Source organism: Salmo salar, chromosome ssa21 (assembly GCF_905237065.1).
Source record: "Salmo salar chromosome ssa21, Ssal_v3.1, whole genome shotgun sequence".
NCBI lineage: Eukaryota > Metazoa > Chordata > Actinopteri > Salmoniformes > Salmonidae > Salmo > Salmo salar.
Genome location: NC_059462.1, coordinates 25870001 through 25896792, shown reverse-complemented (window position 1 = coordinate 25896792; position 26792 = coordinate 25870001). Strand labels below are relative to the sequence as shown.

General features: G+C 43.8%; 1 protein-coding gene across 1 annotated transcript in view; it reads right to left on the bottom strand.

Annotated features, from left to right (window-relative positions):
• Nucleotides 1-67: 67 nt before the first annotated feature.
• Nucleotides 68-26792, bottom strand: part of LOC106582005 (collagen alpha-1(VIII) chain-like) — a 27110-nt gene continuing 385 nt past the window's right edge. Inside the window, exons 2-3 of the mRNA XM_014164635.2 lie at nt 2764-3091; nt 68-2516 (exon numbers count right to left, since the gene is read on the bottom strand). Of these exons, the coding sequence (XP_014020110.2) occupies nt 562-2516; nt 2764-3088 (2280 nt within the window). The 5' untranslated portion in view covers nt 3089-3091 and the 3' untranslated portion in view covers nt 68-561. The remainder of the gene's footprint in view (nt 2517-2763; nt 3092-26792) is intronic.

The window sequence follows — 26792 nt, the reverse complement described above, 5'->3', positions numbered from 1 at the left end:
GGAATGTGATGAAAGCTGAAATAAATTATTCTCTCTACTATTATTCTGACATTTCACATTCTTAGAATAAAGTGGTAATCCTAACTGACCTAAGACAGAGGATTTTTACTAGGATTGAATGTCAGGAATTGTGAAAAGCTGAGTTTAAATGTATTTGGCTAAGGTGTATGTAAACTTCCGACTTCAACTGTACATTTGACTACATTTCACAATATGTGAACCCTGTTGATGTAATGGCATCTTTTAATGCAGTGTTGTAACGTTGTAACACTCTTAAGAGCGGTAGATAGACACAGAAATCTTTGTACCACAACCACAAAATGGTTATAAAAACTGCATATATGTACATTCACTCACACACATACACACTCCTCTCTCAGATTTTCCCAGGGACGGTCCGACTCGTCCTCCAATCGCTGTCAATCTCAACAGCATCGATCTCAACAGATAGTTGATGTTTAAAAAAAAAAACATATACATTTAAAGACTTCTATAATCAATGCTTACATTTCTCCAACATTTTCTCCCTCTGTCACTGTCTCTTCCACTCTATAGTTGTTGTTACATAGGGTACAACATGTACCCAGAGAAAGATGAGTGGACATATTGGCCAGCGTATAGTCCTGCGGCCTGGTCTGAGGGTAGCTGGAGGTACACGGTGTCCCCGGGCTGTAGAGGTAACACTGCGCTCCCCGACGCCTGATCCAGGAATCCCTTCTTATACTCGTCATACGTGTACATCACAGGCTCATCGTTCCTCATCAGCGCCACCCACACGTTGGCCCCTTTGCAGTGGACGTGGTAGGCAAAGTAGTAGATTCCGGGCATGTCGCAGGTAAACACGCCTGTCTGGGGGTTGTAGTTCTGACGACCGTTGTACAGGATCTTGTCGAACACCACAGGCGTGCCCACTGGTGGGAAGGGTGTGGTCACCAGAGCCGTGAACGCGGGCATCTCCAGGCCGTTGGAGCCCATCACCTCTCCACTGTTTCCTCCATATTTCCCCTTCTTGCCATAGCCGGTGGTCTTTACTCCGTCCAGCCCAGGAGGAATACCCATCTCAGGGAGGACTGCTCCCATGTTAGGGGAGAGGGTGGGGGGTCCGGGTGGGCCTGGGGGACCAGGTAGACCTGGCTGGCCTGGATTTCCTGGTGGTCCTCCAGGACCTTCTTTACCTGGAGGTCCAAGAGGACCAGGGACACCTGGGTTTCCGTTACCCTCAACGCCGGGAAGACCAGGTAATCCGCTGTCACCTTTAGACCCAGGGGCACCAGGAGGTCCGATCGGCCCACCTGCACCTCCCAGACCTGGAATGCCCTTAGGGCCTTGGGGACCCTTCTCTCCTGGAAGTCCTCCCTCTCCCTTTGGCCCAGATAGGCCTGGAATGCCAGGGGTGCCTGGTAACCCTTTGTGTCCGCCTTCCCCTTGGGGTCCTATAGGCCCAGCGGGACCCCTTGGCCCTGGCTCTCCTCCCTCTCCAGGGAAGCCATTCTGACCATGCAGTCCAGGAGGACCAGGCTCACCCTGGCCACCTGGCAGCCCCTTTTGCCCTCCCTCTCCAGCCTCTCCTTTTGACCCTGGTTGGCCAAGACCTCCAGGGGGTCCCATAGGGCCAAGGGGACCAGCTGGTCCGATTAGTCCAGGTGGTCCTATCACACCTGGAAGTCCTCCATGGCCTTTGTCTCCCTTCGGTCCTGGGCCTCCGGGCATCCCACCCATTCCTTTATCTCCCTTGGGTCCTGGGAATCCAGGTTTTCCAAATCCGGGCAATCCAGGCTTCCCAGGCATACCTGGAGGGCCTGGGTGCCCTTTCCCACCAGGCATGCCTGGTTGTCCAGGCAGACCATTCTGGCCTGGTTTTCCCTGGCCTGGCAGCCCTGGTGGACCGGTCTCGCCGCCCTCTCCTGCTGGTCCAGCCAGCCCCTGCTCTCCAGGAGGGCCTGGTTTCCCTGGTCCTCCTGGTGGCCCCGATATGCCACTCATTCCAGGCTTGCCCACACCGGGCATCCCTCCCTGGCCTGGAGGTCCATGGGGTCCTGCTGGCCCTTTGTGGCCTGGCTGTCCTGGCTGTCCAATTCCCTTGTCACCCTTGGGTCCTGGTAATCCTGGTAGTCCTGGCAGGCCCTTATGTCCTGGTTCCCCCTTGGGCCCTGGTTGCCCTGGCAACCCCCCAACCCCTGGTTTACCTATCCCCGGGAGACCTGGAGGACCAGGGGGGCCCTGAGGCCCTGGCTGCCCCATATGACCGTCTCCACCGCTGGGGCCCAGCTCTCCAGGTACACCTGGGTCTCCCATGCCCCCTGGCTTGCCTGGAATTCCCGGGAGTCCTGGTTTGCCTACACCAGGGAATCCTGGGGGACCAGCGGGGCCTGGTTTTCCTTCACCTCCTGGCTGTCTTACCCCAGGAGGACCTGGTGGCCCAGAGGGTCCCTCAGGTCCTGCAGGCCCAGCTGGGCCCTGCTCTCCTGGCAGGCCTCCAGGGAGACCTCCCACAGCCCCACTGGGGATGGTCTGACCTGTAGGGGATAAGATGTCCAGTCAGTCTAAACATTGGAAGATCGCAGGCATAGCACAATATTCAGCACAAGAGCAAAATTAAGTACAATCTGCTTGTGTGTATGTCTTAACTAGAGTTAGGTTAGGTAATGAACATTGAAGATTGACATAGTCTCAACATAAACAACATACTATTGGCCTACTCCATAGTAGTGCGCTACTTTTGACCAGAGCCACAAGTCCTTTGAGATTGCCATTCGATCTCACCTTTGTCCTGTCCACTGTTGACTACCACACCTTTGCGGGGGTATTCCTTGCCCATGTGCATGGGCATCTGGGGGATCTCTTTTCTGTAATGGGGGTACTGCATGTGGGGCATCTCCTTTCCTGGCCACTGCTGCTGAGGGTGTTGCTCTTTGCCGCCCATGCCCATGTGGGACAGGTGTGGTATAGGCTGGTGCTGCTGGGGTTGCTGCTGGGGGTGCTGCTGGTGCTGCTTGTGTCCATAGTATACCCCCGCGTGGACGAGAGGTAGTACTGCAAGCTGAAACAGAGCCACGAGGAGAGGGGCTGAGAGAGAAGGCACGGCCATGGCCTGGGGAAGACAGCAGAGGAGAACTATGTTAGACAATCAGTAAATTGATCAATTGATCAAAAAAGTCAATCAATGAGTCAAGGGAATCTAATTCACTGTCAGTATGTATTTTTCAATCAAATGCAAACAGTCAAACATACATAGATGGCAATAAAAGCCAATGACTGGTAATATGAAAGCTTTTCCCCATAGAAAGGGATTCATGCCCCTGATACACCTTCGCATTGCTCTGGCTCCACCTACTGGACACTGAAGAGCAATATATTACACAGACCGCGATGCCCGCAGCTGACTACAACCAGTCACTCAACACTTAACCATGGGCCAGCCTTTATAAAAATAGCATATATTGCCAGATGTAGGATATGGTAACCACAAAACAGTTTTCTTTTTACATGCTCAATCTTGTAACCACACTGCTAACTGACTACATTTACATTTTACAGATGCTCTTATCCAGAGCAACTTCCAGTACTTAGTGCATACATTTTAATCCTTTTTTTTCTGTTCCCCCTGTGGGAATCAAACCCACAACCCTGGAGCTTGCCATGCTCTGCCAACTGAGCTACACTTGACCTAGGCAGACTGCAGACCGTTGCCTAACACAATGTTTCCAATGCTGTTGCCTAGGGTCAGGTTTAAGACCCTAATAACTGACTGAGCAATGCCTTGGCTTTCAAACAGCTGATGGAGCAAAATGATAACATGACTATTAGCCCTGTTATCAGACATACTATCAGACAAACGAACTGACAAGAACATTTATACTTCACATGAAAGCTTTTGAAAATCACCTACCAGATCAGGAAAAACTCAAATGCGTTTCAGCCTACAGGTCACAGCAGAAAAAAAACAGTTTTACTCAAGATAGGGAGGTGGGAAAAGAAATGATTCTCTGTTACGTTTCTTAACATGTTCTTTCTTTCATTAAATAATGAATCATATAATGTGTCTGTTTTTGGCTAGACTTTGTGTGTGTCTCTGACCTTCTGTGAACCCTCCCAGATGTTCCTGGAAAATGAGGGTCTCAGCCACAGTACGACAAAGAGCATCAGACCTGGAACTGGGAGACGGTGTTTCTTGGCTTTGGTCCTCTTTTGTGTGACTGTAGCCAATTACTTTTTAACCCATTAAAACACTGTTAATTAAAATAAAAATGCAAAATGTTGAGTTTGACTGTAATAGTAAAGATTATGTGAGAAGTAATACTGATTGATTGGTACGCAGTCTCAGAAATATGTTGTTATAGTGATGTACTTACAACGGCTGGGAAATGTCAAGAACGCCATTGAACTGAATATGTTGTCACTTACTGTAGTTTGACTGTTTGATCTCTCTCACACACAGTTTATCTCACACACTCTCTCTCTCCCTCTACCTCTCTCTATATATTTTTCTCTCTCTCCCTCACTGAATCCCTCTGTCACTGTCTATCCCTCACTCTGCACCTCTCTCATACAGAACAAAGAGCTCTGATGGTCAAAGTCTGTACTGTAGGCTAAACACCAGTATGTTAGAGATCAGCCCTCCAAACCAAAGCTTTTTGTTCAGAGAGCTGGTCTGGCCAAAATATGCAGCAGGAATGAGTTTTCTGAGTTGGCTTGGCCAGTTAGGTAGCCAGTTCATTCCAATTGGTTGTCACAGCTGATGGAAGAAGGATGGAATACATTTGATGGAGAGGCTATTATTCAGTGTTTCTGTCTATTCATACTTACCATAGAGTTCATAGAGTTCACACTTTCTGAAGATAAATAAAGAAAAATTGCTGCTTTCTTAGGTTCTTACAGGTTTTTAAAGTATGTTTCCTGCCAAGCCTCCGAATCACAGCAGCAGCATTTACAACACATACCATTTTACAATAGATAGGCTACTACTTAAAAGTCATGCACAAGATTCAACCACAGGTATGAATGAATGATGTCAGAACTACTGACATACAAAAATGTCTAACGCAGCAATGCAGGTCTACAGTGAGAAATGATACAGAGGGTATGGGTAAGTCAAGTCGTAAGGGATATCCGTTCCTTGTCAGTTCATGTGGTTGTGGTGAACTCCTAGCCTAACAGAGGTCCTGTTAGGTCCTCAGATGTTGGGCTGCAATTGTGACATTGTGAACAGGAGTCAACACAGATAGGTACAGGCTATCTGAGAAATGTCACACCATTCTTCCTCAAGGAAGTCCAACAATTCACAGAATTATTACAGCAGTGAGTGTGACCCAAGAAGTCGACCAAAAAGTGTCCATGCGATGTGTGTGTGTGTGTGGTGCATAGGTGATAGTGTGCGTGTGTTTGTGTGTAGCAGGTTACGCACTGCGTGTCACTCACTCATGCGTAATCTTACTGCAGTGAGAGGTATTTCTCTCACCCCAAAGCCAACCCACAGGCATGCCAAATGGAAATAGGAACACCTCACTGCCCGCAACCTCCCTGACCTCATCACTCTCCGCTTCTCTACTGATCTTGTGTTGCTTCCTCTCCTACATTTATCTGTCTGGGGCTGCTGTCTGTACATGAGAGAAACAAGAATATGTTTGTTAATGCATATGTGCATCTGTCTGTATTTTCGAACTTTTCATCCACATCCAGGACCCAGAAGTCCAATCCAACGAGCAGAGCTCTGGTCCAACAGATAGAAGAGCGGTCCAACGAGGCAGTCCAGACTGCATTCTGGTCTTACACTATTTTTCTCCATCTTGTGCAGTCCCATCTGAAGGTCAGTAATGCAGACAGACATTTGGGTTGTCTTTGGCTGATGCTCCTATGGAAGGATTGTGTGTTTGTGTATGTGTGTCTGTGTGTGTGTTTCTCTGTCTGTTTCAATTTGGGCTTTAAAGGCGGTCCTGATCCTGTCTAGTTGTGTCTCTGGCTTGGGCCAGAGGGGATTCCGTTCTGTGGTTGGGGTTGGGTCTGGCCGGCTGGTTCTGGGAGAGGAGGGGGTAATGCTTTATTGTACACTCCTATTTGAACTGGTATATAGTATTTACAAAGACCATTCTTAATACAAATGGGAAACTGATGAGTGTGAAAAACCCAGCAGTGTATCAGTTCAAACTGGTGCGCCTGGCACCTACTACCATACCCTGTTCAAAGGCACTTAAATATTTTGTCTTGCCCATTCACCCTCTGGATGGAACACATACACAATCCATCTCAGTGCTTGAGGCATCACCACAGACACCCTGGTTCAAATCCAGGCTGTACCACAACCAGCTGTGATTGGGAGTCCCATAGGGCAGCGCACAATTGGCCCAGCGTCGTCTGGATTTGGCCGGTGTAGGCCGTCATTGTAAATAAGAATTTGTTCTTAACTGACTTGCCTAGTTAAATAAAGGTTAAATAAAAACTAAAAAAATACAACTTTCTGGATCGACGTGTATGACAGCACATTCCAGTTCCCGCCAATATCCAGCAACTTCGCACAGCCATTGAAGAGGAGTGGGACAACATTCCACAGGCCACAACCAACAGCCTGATCAACTCTACAGAAAGGAGATGTGTCACGCTGCATGAGGCAAATGGTGATCACACCAGATACTGACTGGTTTTCTGATCTATGCCCCTACCTTTAATCATTTTTTATCTGTGACCAACAGATGCATATCTGTATTCCCATCCATGTGAAATCCATATATTAGGGCCTAATGAATGTATTTCAATTGACTGATTTCCTTATATGAATTGTAACTCTGTAAAATCTACCAAATTGTTTCATGTTGCGTTTATATTTTTGTTCAATATATACAGTATAGAAGACAAAACATTGAAGTGCCTTTGAGCGGGGTATGGTAGTAGATGCCAGACGCACCGGTTTGTGCCAAAAACTGCAGCGCTGCTGGTTTTTTCACCCTCAACAGTTTCCGGTTTGTATCAAGAAAGGTCCACCACCCAATGGACATCCAGGCAACTGGACAGAACTGTGAGATGCATTGGAGTCAACATGGGCCAGCATCTCTGTGGAATGCTTTCAACACCTCGTAGAGTCCATGCCCTGACGAATTGAGGCTGTTCTGAGGGCAAAAGCAGGGAGATGCAACTCAGTGAGATGCAACTCAGTATTAGGAAGGTGTTCTTAATGTTTTGTGCACTCAATATATACACTGCTCAAAAAAATAAAGGGAACACTTAAACAACACAATGTAACTCCAAGTCAACCACACTTCTGTGAAATCAAACTGTCCACTTAGGAAGCAACACTGATTGACAATAAATGTCACATGCTGTTGTGCAAATGGAATAGACAACAGGTGGAAATTATAGGCAATTAGCAAGACACCCCCAATAAAGGAGTGGTTCTGCAGGTGGGGACCACAGATCACTTCTCAGTTCCTATGCTTCCTGGCTGATGTTTTGGTCACTTTTGAATGCTGGCGGTGCTTTCACTCTAGTGGTAGCATGAGACGGAGTCTACAACCCACACAAGTGGCTCAGGTAGTGCAGCTCATCCAGGATGGCACATCAATGCGAGCTGTGGCAAGAAGGTTTGCTGTGTCTGTCAGCGTAGTGTCCAGAGCATGGAGGCGCTACCAGGAGACAGGCCAGTACATCAGGAGACGTGGAGGAGGCTGTAGGAGGGCAACAACCCAGCAGCAGGACCGCTACCTCTGCCTTTGTGCAAGGAGGAGCAGGAGAAGCACTGCCAGAGCCCTGCAAAATGACCTCCAGCAGGCCACAAATGTGCATGTGTCTGCTCAAACGGTCAGAAACAGACCCCATGAGGGTGGTGGGGGTTGTGCTTACAGCCCAACACCGTGCAGGACGTTTGGCATTTGCCAGAGAACACCAAGATTGGCAAATTCGCCACTGGCGCCCTGTGCTCTTCACAGATGAAAGCAGGTTCACACTGAGCACATGTGACAGACGTGACAGAGTCTGGAGACGCCGTGGAGAACGTTCTGCTGCCTGCAACATCCTCCAGCATGACCGGTTTGGCGGTGGGTCCGTCATGGTGTGGGGTGGCATTTCTTTGGGGGGCCACACAGCCCTCCATGTGGTCGCCAGAGGTAGCCTGACTGCCATTAGGTACCGAGATGAGATCCTCAGACCCCTTGTGAGACCATATGCTGGTGCGGTTGGCCCTGGGTTCCTCCTAATGCAAGACAATGCTAGACCTCATGTGGCTGGAGTGTGTCAGCAGTTCCTGCAAGAGGAAGGCATTGATGCTATGGACTGGCCCGCCCGTTCCCCAGACCTGAATCCAATTGAGCACATCTGGGACATCATGTCTCGCTCCATCCACCAACGCCACGTTGCACCACAGACTGTCCAGGAGTTGGCGGATGCTTTAGTCCAGGTCTGGGAGGAGATCCCTCAGGAGACCATCCGCCACCTCATCAGGAGCATGCCCAGGCGTTGTAGGGAGGTCATACAGGCACGTGGAGGCCACAGACACTACTGAGCCTCATTTTGACTTGTTTTAAGGACATTACATCAAAGTTGGATCAGACTGTAGTGTGGTTTTCCACTTTAATTTTGAGTGTGACTCCAAATCCAGACCTCCATGGGTTGATAAATTGGATTTCCATTGATTATTTTTGTGTGATTTTGTTGTCAGCACATTCAACTATGTAAAGAAAAAAGTATTTAATAAGATTATTTCTTTCATTCAGATCTAGGATGTGTTATTTTAGTGTTCCCTTTATTTTTTTGAGCAGTATATATGTATATATATATACAGTTGAAGTTGGAAGTTGGAAGTTTACATACACCTTTGCCAAATACATTTAAACTCAGTTTTTCACAATTCCTGACATTTAATCCTTGTAAAAATTCCCTGTCTTAGGTTAGTTAGGATCACCACTTTTTTTTATGAATGTGAAATTTCAGAATAACGGTAGAGAGAATGATTTATTTCAGCTTTTATTTCAGCTTTCATCACATTCCCAGTGGGTCAGAAGTTTACATACACTCAATTAGTATTTTGTAGCAGTGTCTTTAAATTGTTTAACTTGGGTCAAATGTTTCAGGTAGCCTTCCACAAGCTTCTCACAAGAAGTTGTGTGAATTTTGGCCCATTCCTCCTGACAGAGCTGGTGTAACTGAGTCAGGTTTGTTGGCCTCCTTGCTCGCACACACTTTTTCAGTGTGTGTGTGTGTGTGTGTGTGTGTGTGTGTGTGTGTGTGTGTGTGTGTGTGTGTGTGTGTGTGTGTGTGTGTGTGTGTGTGTGTGTGTATAAGGGTCCATTATGGTGGAGACAGAACAGTCTAGACTGTAATACAGTAGAATTGAGAGGTGGATTAAGGACATGCTCTGTTCATCGCTGCTTTTGTAGCAGAAATGTGTTTTCTGACAAATTATAGATATTCCGTTTTGGCCATCCATGCTTGGCCAGGGTCCCACTGTAAATGACACAGATGTATTTTATGTTACATTCACATTTTGGCCATTCAGCAGACTCCTGTATACAGAGTTATTTTGAGTGAGTATTCACGTAAGTAACCTGAAACTCCTTTCCAGGACCAGGGTTGGGTGAAATGCCTAGATGCTGAGACATTTGACAGGGTCAGTTTAACTGTCACACACACTTCCGCCACCAAATTGTAACTCAGAGTAAATAGATCCATCAAAAGTTCTTTGTTTTTTCCAATTGCTAACACACTAAAATGACATGCACAGCACAATTATTTAAACTGACACACAGAGAGCAAAACCTCTTCTCAAGTCTTCAAAAGTCTAAACACATTTTCTGCTTTACACACATTTTGCAATTCAAAATGACACTATTTAAATGCACTGCACACGGTTCTCTGCATAAGACACAACAATCTGACATAAAGTCACATGTTTGCCATTTCAAAACACTGCCATTCAAAATGACACTACATGAGCTAATTGGCCAATACATGCGCCACCTGGCCAAACACCTCAATGGTTAGTTGTTACCACTTCAATCAGGAAGAAAGCACTATGAAAAGACCACAGGTGAGCACCTTGTGTTTTACAACAACAATGGAAGCCGTTGCAGAGAGACGAAGAGGGAGGGTGAGAATGAGAGGGGGAGGAAGAGTGAGAGGTAGGGGTAGAGCTGGTAGAGGAGTTCATGGCCAAAGAAGACAACTTTAAAATGAAATCAGAGCAACCTTAGTTGATCATGTCATCAACCATGGGCTGACAATGCAAGAGGCTGGACAGAGAGTGCAGCCCAACTTGAGCCGTTTTACTGTCGCCTGTGGCATCCGGACATTTAGACTGGAGTACAGGTACAGTATGTAACCAAAATTTCTTTCACACTATGTAGTACACCCCATGTCATAGTGTATCAGTTCGGTGACACCTGTTTACTTCATGAATGGCTGATGTCATACACTAACTGCACAAATTTCCTGTAGAATTGTCACAGCTGTCATTGAAGAGAGAAGGGGACCAAGGCGCAGCGGGTTGCGTGCTCATCATTATTATTTTATTTAATTTAATTAAAGTGAAGTGAAAACAAAGAACGACAGTTTCACAGGCTATAAATAACAGCAGTGTAAAATACAACTACCCACAAACAACCAGGTGAAAACAAGCTCCCTATATATGACTCTCAATCAGGAACAACGATGTACAGCTGTTCCTGATCGAGAGCCACACAGACCAACAAAAAAATATACAAACTAGAAAAACCTAGAATACCAAAACAAGAACATACACCAAAACCCCGGAACACATAAATAAAACACCCCTCTACATACACATAACCCCCGAACCACATAAAACAAATACCACCTGCCACGTCCTGACCAAACTACAATAACAAATAACCCATATTACTGGTCAGGACGTGACAAGAATTTACTCTACTGTGGGGGAAATATCTTTAGGCTGCATTGTCCAAGCCCTATATTTTAGTTTTTTAGTTTTCCTAAAGGACTGAGAGAAGCAACCATGGTGGAGGAAGGGGCCAAATGTTCACCGGGGTATAGGAATCTGCCATTGTAAACTTGGTTTTGGAAAATAATGAAATGAGATTACGAGAAATTCAAAGCCACATCATCCAAGACAACACCATATTCAACACCATAAAATCCCTCAATGTCTGGCAAGGGAAGATATTGCCTGTGATGTGGATGAGGCGTTGTGGCCAGACCCAGCTGTGCGGCAAGATGCTGCCTAATTATTTTTCTTGCCTCTTTTTTTTATATATATATTTTTTTTGCACATTTTTTCTGCAATTTTCTTTTTCAGTTTACTGTTTTTTTGTGAGCATATTTTTGTTCAGTCAATGTAAATATATCTGCTGTGCATATGTTGCACTGACTTGTTTGGTGAAAAATAAAATGTTTCAACAGCATGTGTGTTTATCTGCAAATATTTCTGTGCATCTGAAGAATTTTCTACAATTTGAACTATTTTAGTATTATGGCAAAGCATACTAAAGATGAGAGTGCTTTTCATTATGCCCAACAGTGTGTAGTTGATTAGACAAAAATCTGGTAAAATGAATGAAGTGTGTGCCATTTCGTGAAAACGTTTGATTTTGATAATGCTATATGTAGTTTTGGTTGCAGTGCTTCATTTTGCAGGATATATGAGGTATTTTGCAGTTTGGGTGTGTGGTTTTGTGAGTTGTGTTAAGTATTTTGATAAAACCAGCCTAGTTTGCAAAATTGTGTTTTAGCAATTGGGAAAAACTGTAAGCGTGTGAAAGTGTTTGGGGGTTTTGTGGAGTAGGTGCAAACTTTCAATGACTTCCTAATAGCAGGCCGTGTGACTAATCTTTCATTGCCTCATACTAACAAATGATCAACTGTACAAGGACAGCCAGAGTGTACACTGAGAAAGCATTAAAACGACCCAAAGTGATACATGATAAGCAGTCTGTAACTTAAACCATAGTGTGTGTGTGTGTGTGTGTGTGTGTGTGCGTGTGTAGACATGTGCATGTGTGTGTTGACGTGTGTGTGTGTGTGTGTGTGGACATGTGCGTGTGTGTGAGTGTGACAAACTTGAGAGGATAGGAAACATTTTCACAACATGAGAGATGCGGAACATGATTTCTGTTCAGTGTCAGACCCCCCAACCTGTTGTCATCGACTCCCAAGAGTTAGCTGTCAGACACGTGTAGACCTACATCATGAAACCTGCTCTATTGCGTAAGGTGTAGGGCAGGCAACCAACCCTTGCCTTATCAATACATGATGCAGCTTGTTACCACAACATATATGCTATGAAAGAGACCATCATTCACTAGCATTGCATTTAGCTAAAGGATCCACTGAATGAGCTCCTTCAAATTGCTTCTATGAAATGTATGTAAATACATTGTAATTGGGTTAGAGCAGCCTCAGACATCGAGGCTTCGCTCACGTAGTCGAGTCAACGAGACCCGATTTGGAAGGATGGCCCAGCGAGGGTTGGAGCTCCTCTCCACTACACTCAGTCCCACAGGGTTTGGTCACACTAACCTGCTATTAGCTGTTATTAGACAAGCTGGCATGGGTCCTAACCTACAGCCCCCTCAGTTTGGCACGGTCTGAATGACTCCATGGTGGGTTCAAGCTGGACAAGTCTCAATGGGATCTTCCTTACCCTCACAGAGGATCTCACACACACACACACACACACACACACACACACACACACACACACACACACGGTCAGACTGTGCTGGACGTGTTATTTTTCACAGACGCCACTCTGGTGAAGCTTGAGTGTGACTCATGAATGAATGGCGTCTCCAGGAGATTTATGGGTAATACTTATTTTGGTAGGTGCCAGTATCTGTAGCTTCACTATGCTACTACCGTACGGCCACATTGGCCAGGCACAGAATGACCGGTTCCTCACATGAATATGCTTTTCTGTTTTGATTTCTCACTCAACTACAGACCTTTATGTCATCACTGTATGACAACCAAGCAGAAGTATTTCAACAGAAAGGGCACTAAAGCCAAATTTCGATTTAGTACGCCAAGTTAAGTATACCACCTTCTCAAACCCTCCCTCTGCTCCCCATGGCTGAAAAAGCTTCACACACACACACACACACACACACACACACACACACACACACACACACACACACACACACACACACACACACACACACACACACACACACACACACACACAGTGTAGTCATGCAGGTAAACATACTGTACTTTACTGTAGTGGCAGTGGTGGAACTAGAGTTTTCTACATGGGGTGGCCAAGGCTACTTCAGGGGGGCCTTAGACCATGACAGGAAATGAGTGTGTAACCCTAACCTGGCAACTAAGGAGCATGAATGAATCCTACAGTGAGGGAAAAAAGTATTTGATCCCCTGCTGATTTTGTACGTTTGCCCACTGACAAAGAAATTATCAGTCTATAATTTTAATGGTAGGTTTATTTGAACAGTGAGAGACAGAATAACAACAAAAAAATCCAGAAAAACAAAAAGCATGTCAAAAATGTAATAAAATGATTTGCATTTTAATTGAGGGAAATAAGTATTTGACCCCCTGCAAAACATGACTTAGTACTTGGTGGCAAAACCCTTGTTGGCAATCAGAGGTCAGACGTTTCTTGTAGTTGGCCACCAGGTTTGCACACATCTCAGGAGGGATTTTGTCCCTCTCCTCATGGGATTAAGGTCTGGAGACTGGCTAGGCCACTCCAGGACCTTAATGTGCTTCTTCTTGAGTCAATCCTTTGTTGCCTTGGCCGTGTGTTTTGGGTCATTGTCATGCTGGAATACCCATCCACGACCCATTTTCAATGCCCTGGCTGAGGGATGGAGGTTCTCACCAAAGATTTGACGGTACATGGCCCCGTCCATCGTCCCTTTGATGCGGTGAAGTTGTCCTGTCCCCTTAGCAGAAAAACACCCCCAAAGCATAATGTTTCCACCTCCATGTTTGATGGTGGGGATGGTGTTCTTGGGATCATAGGCAGCATTCCTCCTACTCCAAACACGGCGAGTTGAGTTGATGCCAAAGAGCTCCATTTTGGTCTCATCTGACCACAACACTTTCACCCAGTTGTCCTCTGAATCCTTCAGATGTTCATTGGCAAACTTCAGACGGGCATCTATATGTGCTTTCTTGAGCAGGGGGACCTTGCGGGCGCTGCAGGATTTCAGTCCTTCACGGCTTGGTGTGTTACCAATTGTTTTCTTGGTGACTATGGTCCCAGCTGCCTTGAGATCATTGACAAGATCCTCCCGTGTAGTTCTGGGCGGATTCCTCACCGTTCTCATGATCATTGCAACTCCACGAGGTGAGATCTTGCATGGAGCCCCAGGCCAAGGGAGATTGACAGTTCTTTTGTGTTTCTTCCATTTGCGAATAATTGCACCAATTGTTGTCACCTTCTCACCAAGCTGTTTGGCGATGGTCTTGTAGCCCATTCCAGCCTTGTGTAGGTCTACAATCTTGTCCCTGACATCCTTGGAGAGCTCTTTGGTCTTGGCCATGGTGGAGAGTTTGGAATCTGATTGATTGATTGCTTCTGTGGACAGGTGTCTTTTATACAGGTAACAAACTGAGATTAGGAGCACTGCCTTTAAGAGTGTGCTCCTAATCTCAGCTCGTTACCTGTATAAAAGACACCTGGGAGCCAGAAATCTTTCTGATTGAGAGGGGGTCAAATACTTATTTACCTCATTAAAATGCTAATTAATTTATAAAATTTTTGACATGCGTTTTTCTGCATTTTTTGTTGTTATTCTGTCTCTCACTGTTCAAATAAACCTACCATTAAAATTATAGACTGATAATTTCTTTGTCAGTGGGCAAATGTACAAAATCAGCAGGGGATCAAATACTTTTTTCCCTCACTGTATGATTGCTAATTAGAGGTAGAAGTGATAATTCACTTAACCCAGAGTTCTTCAATGTGGCAGATAGTGTGGTCCAAAAGGGTTACTTCACTAGAATTCTTTAACATACTATAAATAGTCAGTGTCTCTACCGCGGAACTGCAGCTCTTCTCTCTCTCTCTCTCTCATTCATTCATTCATTCATTCATTCATTCATTCATTCATTCATTCATTCATTCATTCATTCATTCATACATACATACATATACAGGAAAAATATACAGAAATACAGAAAATAAAGCTCAAGCACCAAGGAGATAAGATAGCATTAGTGTGTTACATAAATTGCATAGTTTATTTACAAAAAAAGTAAATTTACAAAAAAACACACACTGCAATTTGACATACCAGGTATCAAGCAGAAATGGACTTGAAAAATATAAATAATTTTGGCGCCCATCAATATTACAAACGTACAGTATCATATTTATGCTCATATATTTTATGTAACTAATAGCAAAGAAAAGTTTTGGAATTGGCCTAATCAAGACCAAATTAAATCTGTGTGACATGATAGCCTTTATCATTTTAGAGTATTAGTGTACTAGCTAGTACACAGTGCAGGTTTTAATCATGACCAGAGGGACCGCCTAAGTGCCAAATTATCCTCGGTCGATTTAAAACAGCATAATTCTGCGGTTCTGGTGATACCTAGAGAAATGTTTCACAAACTCACCCATGTTGAGGGAGTGTGCCCTCTTTGACTCAACATTTAGAATTCCGAGGTGACTTAACCTGTCATTAACCATTGTTGTCCTAAGTTGGGTTTTAATCAGCTTTAAAGCTGAGTAGCTTTTCTCGCAAGAAGCACTGCTGACTGGTGTAACAACAGAAATCTTACGAAGTCAAAATAGCTCATGGAAGACCTCTTTATAAGGTTCTAGAAACACAACAAAGTCAAGGAAAGTAGACAGTCTGTCCCTTCCACTTTTCTCTCTCCTATCAAGAAGCCGCTTGGTTTGATGAACCTCATGTTCGAGATCCTCTAAATCTGACTAAAAGGTCTGAGCAAAGGCAAACAAAGGCTCCTCATTCAAGAATGTTGTACTCTTTGGGTTGAGAGACTGGACCCCTTGCATTATTTCGCAATTCTTATTTGAAAAACGCCTCTGCAGCTCAGCTGTGAGACTGTCAAGCACCTGATAAAAGATAGCGCTTTGGAAGCTCTCACCATCACTTTGGTCACTATTTTTCTGTCCTACAGTGCTCATCATCAATGAGTCGTGAAATCTTAAGCTTGTTTTAGGCTGTCTTTTACACACTGTACACTTATTTTGCAGTGCTCTGCAATCTCTTCAACCTGTTTCCATGTGTATGTAAGGGCACCTACAAGATCAGCAGCCCTTGCTAGGTCAAGAGAGCTTGATCGGAGCATGTCAGAAAGACATTAGGCATCACCAAACACTTTACAAAAGGTAACCAAAAGCCCTATGAAATGTAAATCTATCTGAGAAAGAAGGCCTGTTGCCTCCACTGATCTATCACCACTATTTTCAAGTGTGATATCCTGTAGCACTCTCAGAACTGCTGGAAGCCTGTCCCTCAGATTACGGCATGCCATGTATCTGCTTGCCCACCTTACATCTGTAAGTCTCTGTAGTTCCCTGGGCTGCTGCTGTGGATACGTTTCTTTCTGAACTGCAAGCCACTTGAGATGAACGTACGAACCAGATAGAAAGTTATGAAGCTTCTGCAGGAGAGCAAAACAGTTAACTGCCTCTGATTTTACAGCATCGACAAGAACCAAATTCAAACAACGTGCATTACAGTGCACATAAAATGCAAATCTTGCACTGTTTTTAATCCGTACAGACACACCAGAATGCTTTCCGCTCATAACGGATGCACCGTCATAGCCTTGCCCTACAAGATTATTTCTGTAGTCCAGACCATGTTTTTCAAGGCAATCAATTATCATTTTTGTGAGCCGTGCTGCATCTAAGCTTTCAGCTGACTGAAAGTGTAAAAAGCTTTCGTGGATGGCACCGTTGTAGTAGTACCTCACAACTAAAGACATTTGTTCTTTTTTCTTTAAATCTTTGGTTTCTTCTGCAATTACACTAAAAACTTCACTTTCTTTTACTTCTCTTATTATTTGACTTTATACCATCTCAGCTCAGCCCTCAAGAACTTCCTTCTGGATTTGGTGGCTGGTGTACTTAGTATTACCACATACATTCATCCTTTTCTCTATGAGAGGGTCATGCTTTGCTATTTCTTCTAAGATTCTCAAAAAATTACGCTTGTTGTGAGAGTCACCAGACTCTCGATGACCTGCACTATATTTTGAGTAGCAGTTAATAGGAGCACATCTGCAATTGTTTTAATGTAAGTACAGTTTTCCTCCACTTTCTTTTTCCGGTCCTCATTTATGACATCTAACATTGATGAGTTGCTGTCAATGGCCCTTTTATGCTGATTCCAAGCATGCATAGCATTGATATGATGCTCTGCCTTCGAATGGAGCTTAAACCCAGAATCTTTAAACAGCGCCTTTTTCCAGTTACAAAAACCTGACTGTGATGTGAAGGCAGATTCAGGTGTGTTGGGCAGAGGAAAATGCTTACAGTTGAAACAATAAAACTAATCTTGATTTACAGAATATTCAAGCCATGAATTGTCCTTATACCAGGAGCTGTTGAAAGCCCTTTTCCTAGTACCAAGCTGAGTTCTGGGAAATGTTTTCAAACGGCTGTACAGGACCCTCTTCTCTGGATCTTGAAATGTCTGAAATACACGTTAAATAATGTGTCATATCTCTATGGAAATGTATAATTAAGGGATCCACAATATTAGATACTAACAGCTGCTAACTAAAATGTGTAGTTTAAAGTATAGGCTTGGCCTACCGTTGGGTCCTTTTGGAACATCATATCTGGTGCAGTGCAGTGTTTTGGGGTTTGGGAAGTCAATGAAAGAAGTGAGAAATTCTTCCTCAATGCACAACCTAGATTCGAGTCAGTGTCTTAAGTAGTTGGATATGTTACTACTCTAACAAAGTGACGAACTGACACATTTTCATTTTCATCAAAAACTTTATTTCAAAGGAGTGTCTTTGATTTGACGGCTTGCACATGTGCAGTTCGGTGCAAGACGACCCTTAGACTCGATTAAATGTTTCTGCGCATGAGCTTGGCCAGCATATGTTGCCATGACATCACCTACAAGCGTGATCAGGGATTTCTATTGGAGGAGCAGCTTCTGCCTATGTTTATACTGTACTGTCTTTGGTATGAGTGACGTGTTCCAAAGGGAATGGAAGATGGCTGTTTTGAACTGGGATACTGTTATTGTTATTGCATTGCTAGATATTGCTGCGTTGTTGGAACTAGATACACCTGCGATAACATCTGAAAAACTGGGTATGCGACCAATTAACTTTGATTTGATTTCTGTAAACATAAACAGACTTCCTCTCTGATCAACCTCATGAAGATGTTTTTCTTTTGCTTAAAACGTATGAAATGATCTGTAACAATGACACGCTACTGTCTGACACTACATGCAGAAGCTGTGGTTGACATAGAATGTAAACAGTATAAACTATTGCACTATGAACTGTATTGGTGCACAGTGAAAACGGTGTGTGTGTGTGTGTGTGTGTGTGTGTGTGTGTGTGTGTGTGTGTGTTTTATGGCTGTATGTCTGTTTGGTGCATTTTCCTTTTCTAGATGTCCATTTATAGATGGTTCCCCCTTGCACATGCACACACACACACACACACACACACACACACACACACACACACACACACACACACACACACACACACACACACACACACACACACACACACACACACACACACACACACACACACAATGGAATGTGATGTCTGAGAGAATGGAGAGAAGAGCCAAGTACAGTACATAGCAGAGCACAGTTAAACACTCTCCATCCATAACATCTCTCTTTGTTCCTCTTCTATCGTTCCTCTCCTCTAGAAAGAGGTGGAAATATCTCTATCTACTCCTCCTCTTCTTCCTCTACTTTTAGACACATCTGTCTATTCTCTTCCCTTCATCCTACTGTCTTCTACTCGTCCTCCACAGACATCTTTCTCTTCTCATATTTCGCTTCACCGTCTCCTATTCTTCCTCTCTATCTAAATTAGCAGACATGTCTATTCCCCCTTTCCCATCTTTCTTCTCATCCCTCTATTTTCCCCCTGACTCTCTCTTCCTCCAGAAACATCCACATTCAGTGACCTGGAAGTCCTCCCAGTGGCCTAAGAGAGAGAAGGAGATAGGGGAAGAGAAGGGAGAGGGGAAGAGAGGGAAAGAAGAGAGAGAGAAGGGGGTGGTGTGGGAGGTGAGAGAGGGAGTGAGAGGAGAAATGGAGGGGAGCGAAGTAATGAAAGGGAGAGAAAGAGGTTACGAAGCACAGAGACATATGTGTATGAGTACACGCAATAGGCACGTAGCATTAATCACTCTGACAGCACTGTGTGATCCTACTGGATGTTGAAAACATTCCCACTAACCAAGGAACAACTGTCCAAGCCTACTGAGCATGTCCAGACAACCACTGGACCGTCCGATTCCTCTCCACACCAACACAACCATTCCCAAGTCCCCTTCCTCCTTCCTTTTCCATCCCATCTCCCGGCTGCCAGCTTTCTCTCTCTCTCTCTCTCTCTCTCTCTCTCTCTCTCTCACACTCTCTGTCTCTCTGTCCCTCTTTCTCGCTCTCTCTCTGTCTCTGTCTCTCTCTCTCTCTCTCACACACACACACACACACACACACACACACACACACACACACACACACACACACACACACACACACACACACACACACACACACACACACACACACACACACACACACACACACACACACACACACACACAGGCCTAGTTAGACACAGCTAAACTAAACAACCAAACTATGTTTACAGATTCTCTCACACTGGCTTTCTCCCTCTCTGAATGCAGTGAATTCCTCCCGTTTAAATATCTCTTAAGAGTAGAGGTTTATGTTTGTGCAAACATGCTCTTTACGCAACGCATTGAAGACACACACACATACAGTACAAACACCTGATCTGCAGTGACGTGTTGTAGGGATCATCTTCTTAGAACCCTTTGACCTTTCGGTCCTTATTCTGCCTTTCTGAAGCTTTCATTATGCTTCCCGGTTGAAACAGTTCATGCATATATTAAGACAACATTTAGTGTCGTCAACATTCTGGCAACATTCTGCTGATTTTTGGGTTGCTGTTGGTGCACATCACTTTTTTTGTTGAGGCGAGCCAATGTTCGGTGCCCATTTATCTATCATTGGTCGACAGTAGGGATTCTTCAATTAAGTATTTATTGTCATTCAATGACAGATGACTAGTTTTCATGCACATTTTTCCACTTGAGAAATACAGCACCAAACATATTAGTTAGATGTAAAATTGCGCGACTAAGACCTCCTCGGCCAAACATAAAAATGAATGGCCGATTTCTTGATTTATCTTAGATTGATTGTGACTATTTTGAGGAAGTGTTTCAAGAGCAACAAACAGTAATATTGCTCGTTTTTCAAGCTAATGTCTTTTTAAGGGAGTATGCGAGGCACAGACGTTTGCTTCGCTTAGCCGAGTTCTGCTAGGAGCAAACCAAACCCAGTATCCGGACGCCTTGACCCTGTACCTCCTATGTCCACTTGGAGGGAAGAAGAAGAGGAATCTCTGTTTGAGGTTCTCATGGTAGTTGATATGTTAAAGGATAGTTGGGTATATACACTGAGCATACCAAACATTAGGAACACCTTCCTAATATTGAGTTTCACCCCCTTTTGCCCTCAGAACAGCCTCAATTCGTCAGGGCATGGACTCTACAAGGAGTCGAAAGCGTTCCACAGGGATGCTGGCCCATGTTGACTCCAATGCTTCCAACAGTTGTGTCAAGTTGGCTGGATGTCCTTTGGGTGGTGGAACATTCTTGATACACACAGGAAACTGTTGAGCGTGAAAAACCCAGCAGTGTTGCAGTTCTTGACACAAACCGGTGCGCCTGGCACCTACTACCATACCCCGTAAGGCCCTTAAATATTTTGTCTTGCCCATTCACCCTCTGAATGGCACACATACACAATCCATGTCTCAATTGTCTCTAGGCTTAAACATCTTTCTTTAACCTGTCTCCTCCCCTTCATCTACACTGGTGGGAGTGGATTTAACAAGTGACATCAATAAAGGATCATAGCTTTCACCTGGTTAGTCTGTCATGTTTTGTATACTCAGGGTTTGTTTAAGCTTTCAGGCTTTTGTCTGTGTGTGAGTCAGACGAGTGGAACTGGCCTGGTACAGAAATAAGGAGAGAGGAATTCAGAATGAGAGGAGCTGTGGAAAATACGCCCTGTCCAAAAGAGGAGGGGAAAATGGTTGATTGTTGAGAACAGCTTTTAAAGGCAGTGGATTACGCAGTCACACCATCAAATAGCATCAAATGGGTTCAAGTCACACACACACACACAATCACCAACCTGTGCTCCAGTGCATTCAACCACCTATTTATGATGTGAATGTGAATCTTCACCATGTTCCAGCACTCTCTAAGATACACAGATACTGATCTGAGGCCAGTTTAGCATGTTTTCCTTCTGATAGTGAAGGTTAGGATTTGGGAATGGTAAGCTGAAACTAGATCTGTGAGTTAAGACGAAGTCTATGCGAAGGACATTGGAATACAAGGCCGTCAGCTCAGGGTAGATCCTACACAGATTCTCTGATTTCCACATGCACTGAATAGACTGCCAACAACAATCACTATGACACTGAAACCCATCCTTATGATATACAGTAAACATCAATCACCAATCACTTACAGTTAGCCCATAGCCCACAGTTTTCTGTGATATTTCTATATCTGCAAATCTCAGAACGTTTCAAGCACTGAATAAGGTCCAGGAAAAAGCTTGTGATGCCTCAGGGACACTACCAGTTAGACTAGACAGCTCTCTGGCCATTTGTCTGGTCAAAGTGGAAAATGTTCTCCCAGCTGTTTGTTCATTTACGCAATGAAGCCATTGTGTGCTTGTGACTGTACAAGCCGAATCTAAACAATTTTGCTCCAGCCAAGCAGTTTCCAGAGTTGTGGACTCGAGTCACATGACTTGGATTCGAGTCTGACTGGAGTTACACTAATGACTTGAGACCCGACTTAATAGAAAATAAAATAACTTCAGACTTGACTTGGAGCCTCAAGACTCGGGATTCGACTTTGACTTTAAATGAATGACTTGAGTTTATCTGGCCAGGTTTTGTAATGTTTTGTAACTCATTTTGAGGCACAGAGACTACGTGGATTACTCTACACGTAGCCAGAGAGTAGCTGCAGATCGCCCCTGCAAGAAAATCTGCAACAAATTGTCTAGTGAAACGCAAACCCGGCACTCTGATTGGACCAGCAAACTGTGAATCAATAGAGGTCGGGTGGTGAGGAGGCAAACATATTGCTGATTTTCTGTACATCTATAGGATCGGGTGCAGTGCAAACATCAAATTATAGGAACAGAGATCGCCATGGATATAAACTGTTTACTTTGAAAGCTGATCAGAAATGGGGCAACAATTACTAGCATATGCCTACTGGTATTTTGGTATGTAAAAATTGCTTGAAATTGATCATTTACTTGAAGCTTGCATTTGGAATGTGTTTAACTTCTCTAGGGCCAGTGGGACGATTTCGTCCCACCTACGTAACAGCCAGTGGAATCCCGTGGCGCGTTATTCAAATAACTTAGAAATGCTATTACTTCAATTTCTCAAACATATGACTATTTTACACTATTTTAAAGACAAGACTCTCGTTAATCTAACCACACTGTCCGATTTCAAAAAGGCTTTACAACGAAAGCAAAACATTAGATTATGTCAGCAGAGTACCCAGCCAGAAATAATCAGATACCCATTTTTCAAGCTAGCATATAATGTCACATAAACCCAAACCACAGCTAAATGCAGCACTAACCTTTGATGATCTTCATCAGATGACACACCTAGGACATTATGTTATCCAATACATGCATGTTTTGTTCAATCAAGTTCATATTTATATCAAAAAACAGCTTTTTACATTATCATGTGACGTTCAGAACTAGACCGCAAACTTCAGGTGAATTTACTAAATTACTCACGATAAACGTTCACAAAAAACATAACAATTATTTTAAGAATTATAGATACAGAACTCCTCTATGCACTCGCTATGTCCGATTTTAAAATAGCTTTTCGGTGAAAGCACATTTTGCAATATTCTAAGTAGATAGCCCGGCATCACAGGGCTAGCTATTTAGACACCCACCAAGTTTAGCCCTCACCAAAGTCAGATTTACTATAAGAAAAATGTTATTACCTTTGCTGTTCTTCGTCAGAATGCACTCCCAGGACTTCTACTTCAATAACAAATGTTGGTTTGGTTCAAAATAATCCATAGTTATGTTCAAATATCCTCTGTTTTGTTCGTGCGTTCAAGACACTATCCGAAAGGGTAAAGAAGGGTGACGCGCACGACGCGTTTCGTGACAAAAAAATTCGAAATATTCCATTACCGTACTTGGAAGCATGTCAACCGCTGTTTAAAATCAATTTTTATGCCATTTTTCTCGTAAAAAAGCGATAATATTCCGACCGGGAATCTGTGTTTTAGTACAAAGAGAGAGAAAATAAAAACATGGGATCCCCTCGTCCACGCGCCTCAGTCTTATAGTACTCTGACCGACCACTATCCAAACGCGCTAATGTTTTTCAGCCAGGGGCTGCCTCGACATCATTCAGCTTTTTCCCGGGTTCTGAGAGCCTATGGGAGCCGTAGGAAGTGTCACGTTACAGCAAAGATCCTCAGTTTTCAATAAAAAGAGTCAAGAAGCTCAAGGAATGGTCAGAGAGGGCACTTCCTGTACAGAATCTTCTCAGGTTTTTGCCTGCCATATGAGTTCTGTTATACTCACAGACACCATTCAAACTGTTTTAGAAACGTTAGGGTGTTTTCTATCCAAAGCCAATAATTATATGCATATTCTAGTTTCTGGGCAGTAGTAATAACCAGATTAAATTGGGTACGTTTTTTATCCGGCCGTGTAAATACTGCCCCCTAGCCCTAACAGGTTAAAATGAATGATTCATGTGGTGAAGACACACCCCTGACATGGTGGAGAAGGCTTTTATGTTCTTGTTGAAATGTTTGCTCTTGCATTCACACATTTAAATGCAGAGGCCCTATGTGGTAAATCTATCTTCCATCTAGTACTGCTAGCGTTTCATAATTCCATCCCGTACCATTTATTGCAACGTGTAGATATTTCTGTTTCATGTTTGATCGGTCTACAATACATTTTCATTTAGACAACCATTTCTTACCCTCTGAGTGGCGTGATGTTCATTATGCACATGAATGTTCACAAGACCAATGAGGTAGAAATTCTGTATATTTAATTCAATGTATGTTTTCCTTTGGTGATATTTCCCGGGTTATGTCGGAGTTCCGTGTGCATGTGTCCTATGTCGCTGTCATTCTGGTTGTGTGTAATTGGAGCGTGCGCGCCTCAGTGCGCATTGAAATAGTCAATGTGGCCTGAGCTCCACGCTTTGGAGTCAGAACGTTGAATAAGATAAAATTATTGTTCCATGTATGAATGGTGTTGAAATATCAGTAATAATCCTTAAATCTGATTAAGACGAATGTACCAATGGATGTGGGAATTGCCTTTTTTCATTATAGAACCAGTTTATTGGTTGTAATTGCCAATTGGGTAATTGTATGGTCCTGGGGACCAAATGCTTATATTATGTACCAGTAGGCCTCCCTGTTTGAGCTCCTGTTAGACAGATTCCATTTGGTTTCTCAAGGGGAGGCTGTACAGTCTTGCCCTCTACCTGTGTCCATTCAGATAGGACAGGTTAAGCCTGATATAGAGGCTATTGCTTTTGGGCAATTGCCTGTGTATATTTGGTAAATCTACTTGTATATTTTGTATGATATGGAGCTTTCATCATTGGATCACTAAGACCTGTACATAAGTCTACACTGTGAGCATGTCAACCTGCCTTCTGCTGATGCCATGCCCTTACAACTACTACAAGGTTCCTATTTTACAACTACAATAGGCTAATCAAAATGTGTTGGAGACAAAATAATGAAAAGGGCTGTCTGGTAGCCTCAATAAATAGACAAAGATTTGTAATTGATCAAGTCGTTGCATGTCTAGATTTTTTTTAAACTTGACTTGAAAACTTGTGACTCGACTCGACCTTAGAATGCACGACTTGGACTTGACTCAAGTCTTGACCCGTTCTACTTGGGACTTGACTTGAGTCTTGACCCGTTCTACTTGGGACTTGACTTGAGACTCGTACCTTGAGACTTGCTTGTGACTCAAATAATAGTGACTTGGTCCCACCTCTGGCAGCAACACATCTGATACTACAAATCAACTAATCAGTCTCTAACTGATGTTTTGATCAGGGGAGCTACTGCGCGTGGGAGTAAAAGCCAGCACCCACGCTGGGCCTTGTAGGATAAGATTTCCTGGTCTAAATCATTGCACATCCATAGATGCACTTTGAATAATTTGTATTTCAACCAGATTCGAGCATCAACAGTAATGTCCATGGCAAGCCATCATCTCACACAGCACAAGAGTGAGAAAGCTTACAAAATCCCTTACTTTAGGTGACAGGGAAACAGGACTAATCTACTTAGTACATGTATATATGTTCTGTAATGTTGCACACTCATGAATCAGGCCTTGGTCACTCCTGCCTCAAAGAATTATACCATAAATAAACATTCACTTTGATTGACAGGCCAATGCAACAATGAGCTTTCCAGTGAGAAAACACTATCTAACCAATGAGCTGTCATTATTCCAGGGAGAGAACATCACTTAGCCAATGAGCTGTCATTATTCCAGGGAGAAATAAGTCCTGTCAGCCAGTGACAGTGTTTGCTCTGGGCTCTTTTCTCACCAAACTTCTGCTCCTGCCCCCATCACACAGACCTGACAGTTTGCCTTCATCCCTCTGCCACACACACAACTCACGGCCTACACACACACACACACACACACACACACACACACACACACACACACACACACACACACACACACACACACACACACACACACACACACACAGATGCACGCACACTCACACGCTCCTGCATACAGACACACACACACACACAAACAAAAGTGTACAAACACATGCTTTCTAAACAAACATTCTCTCACAGATACACACATTCCATTTCCCTGGGGATGGCAACTTTTGTCAGAAGAGGACAACTGGACAAACCCACCCCACTAGGGGGCACTCTCACTACATAGCCAAGGAGAAGAGCTACATACTGTGTGGGCCAGGCTTTCCCTGGCCCACACCCTGTCCACCAGTCCTACTATGGTCTACTGGTCAGATTGTAGCCAAGCATGGCCACCATTAGACACAGTACAAACTCCACCATATTTGAATTAAAAATAAACTGCACCACAGACATGTCAGTGACCTCTGCTCGTGAAGCAGCTAAGGTGAACAAAGACACCTCTTAAAGACACTTCAGCTTTACAAAACAAAAAACCATAATGGTTCAAGTAGTCTATTAGGCCTTTCCATTCTTATTTCATCCAAAACATCCAAGAGACCCAATTACATCCAAGAACAACTTAGCTATAATGTAAGTGGACCAAAGGGGATTTGTGCTACCTTAAAACAATTTAGTCAATTACAAAGGAAGGCTTAGATCTTACTGGATTAAATATGAACATGTAAATCCAACACATGATATGAAGAATACACTGGGGAAATACTTTTCCCCCACAGAGAAACAATAATCAACCACAACGAACACAGCTTATATACCAAGGCTTCGGGCATATCCAACTCTGGTTCTGATGACTCCAGAATACACTCAATGGCCGTCAAGCAGT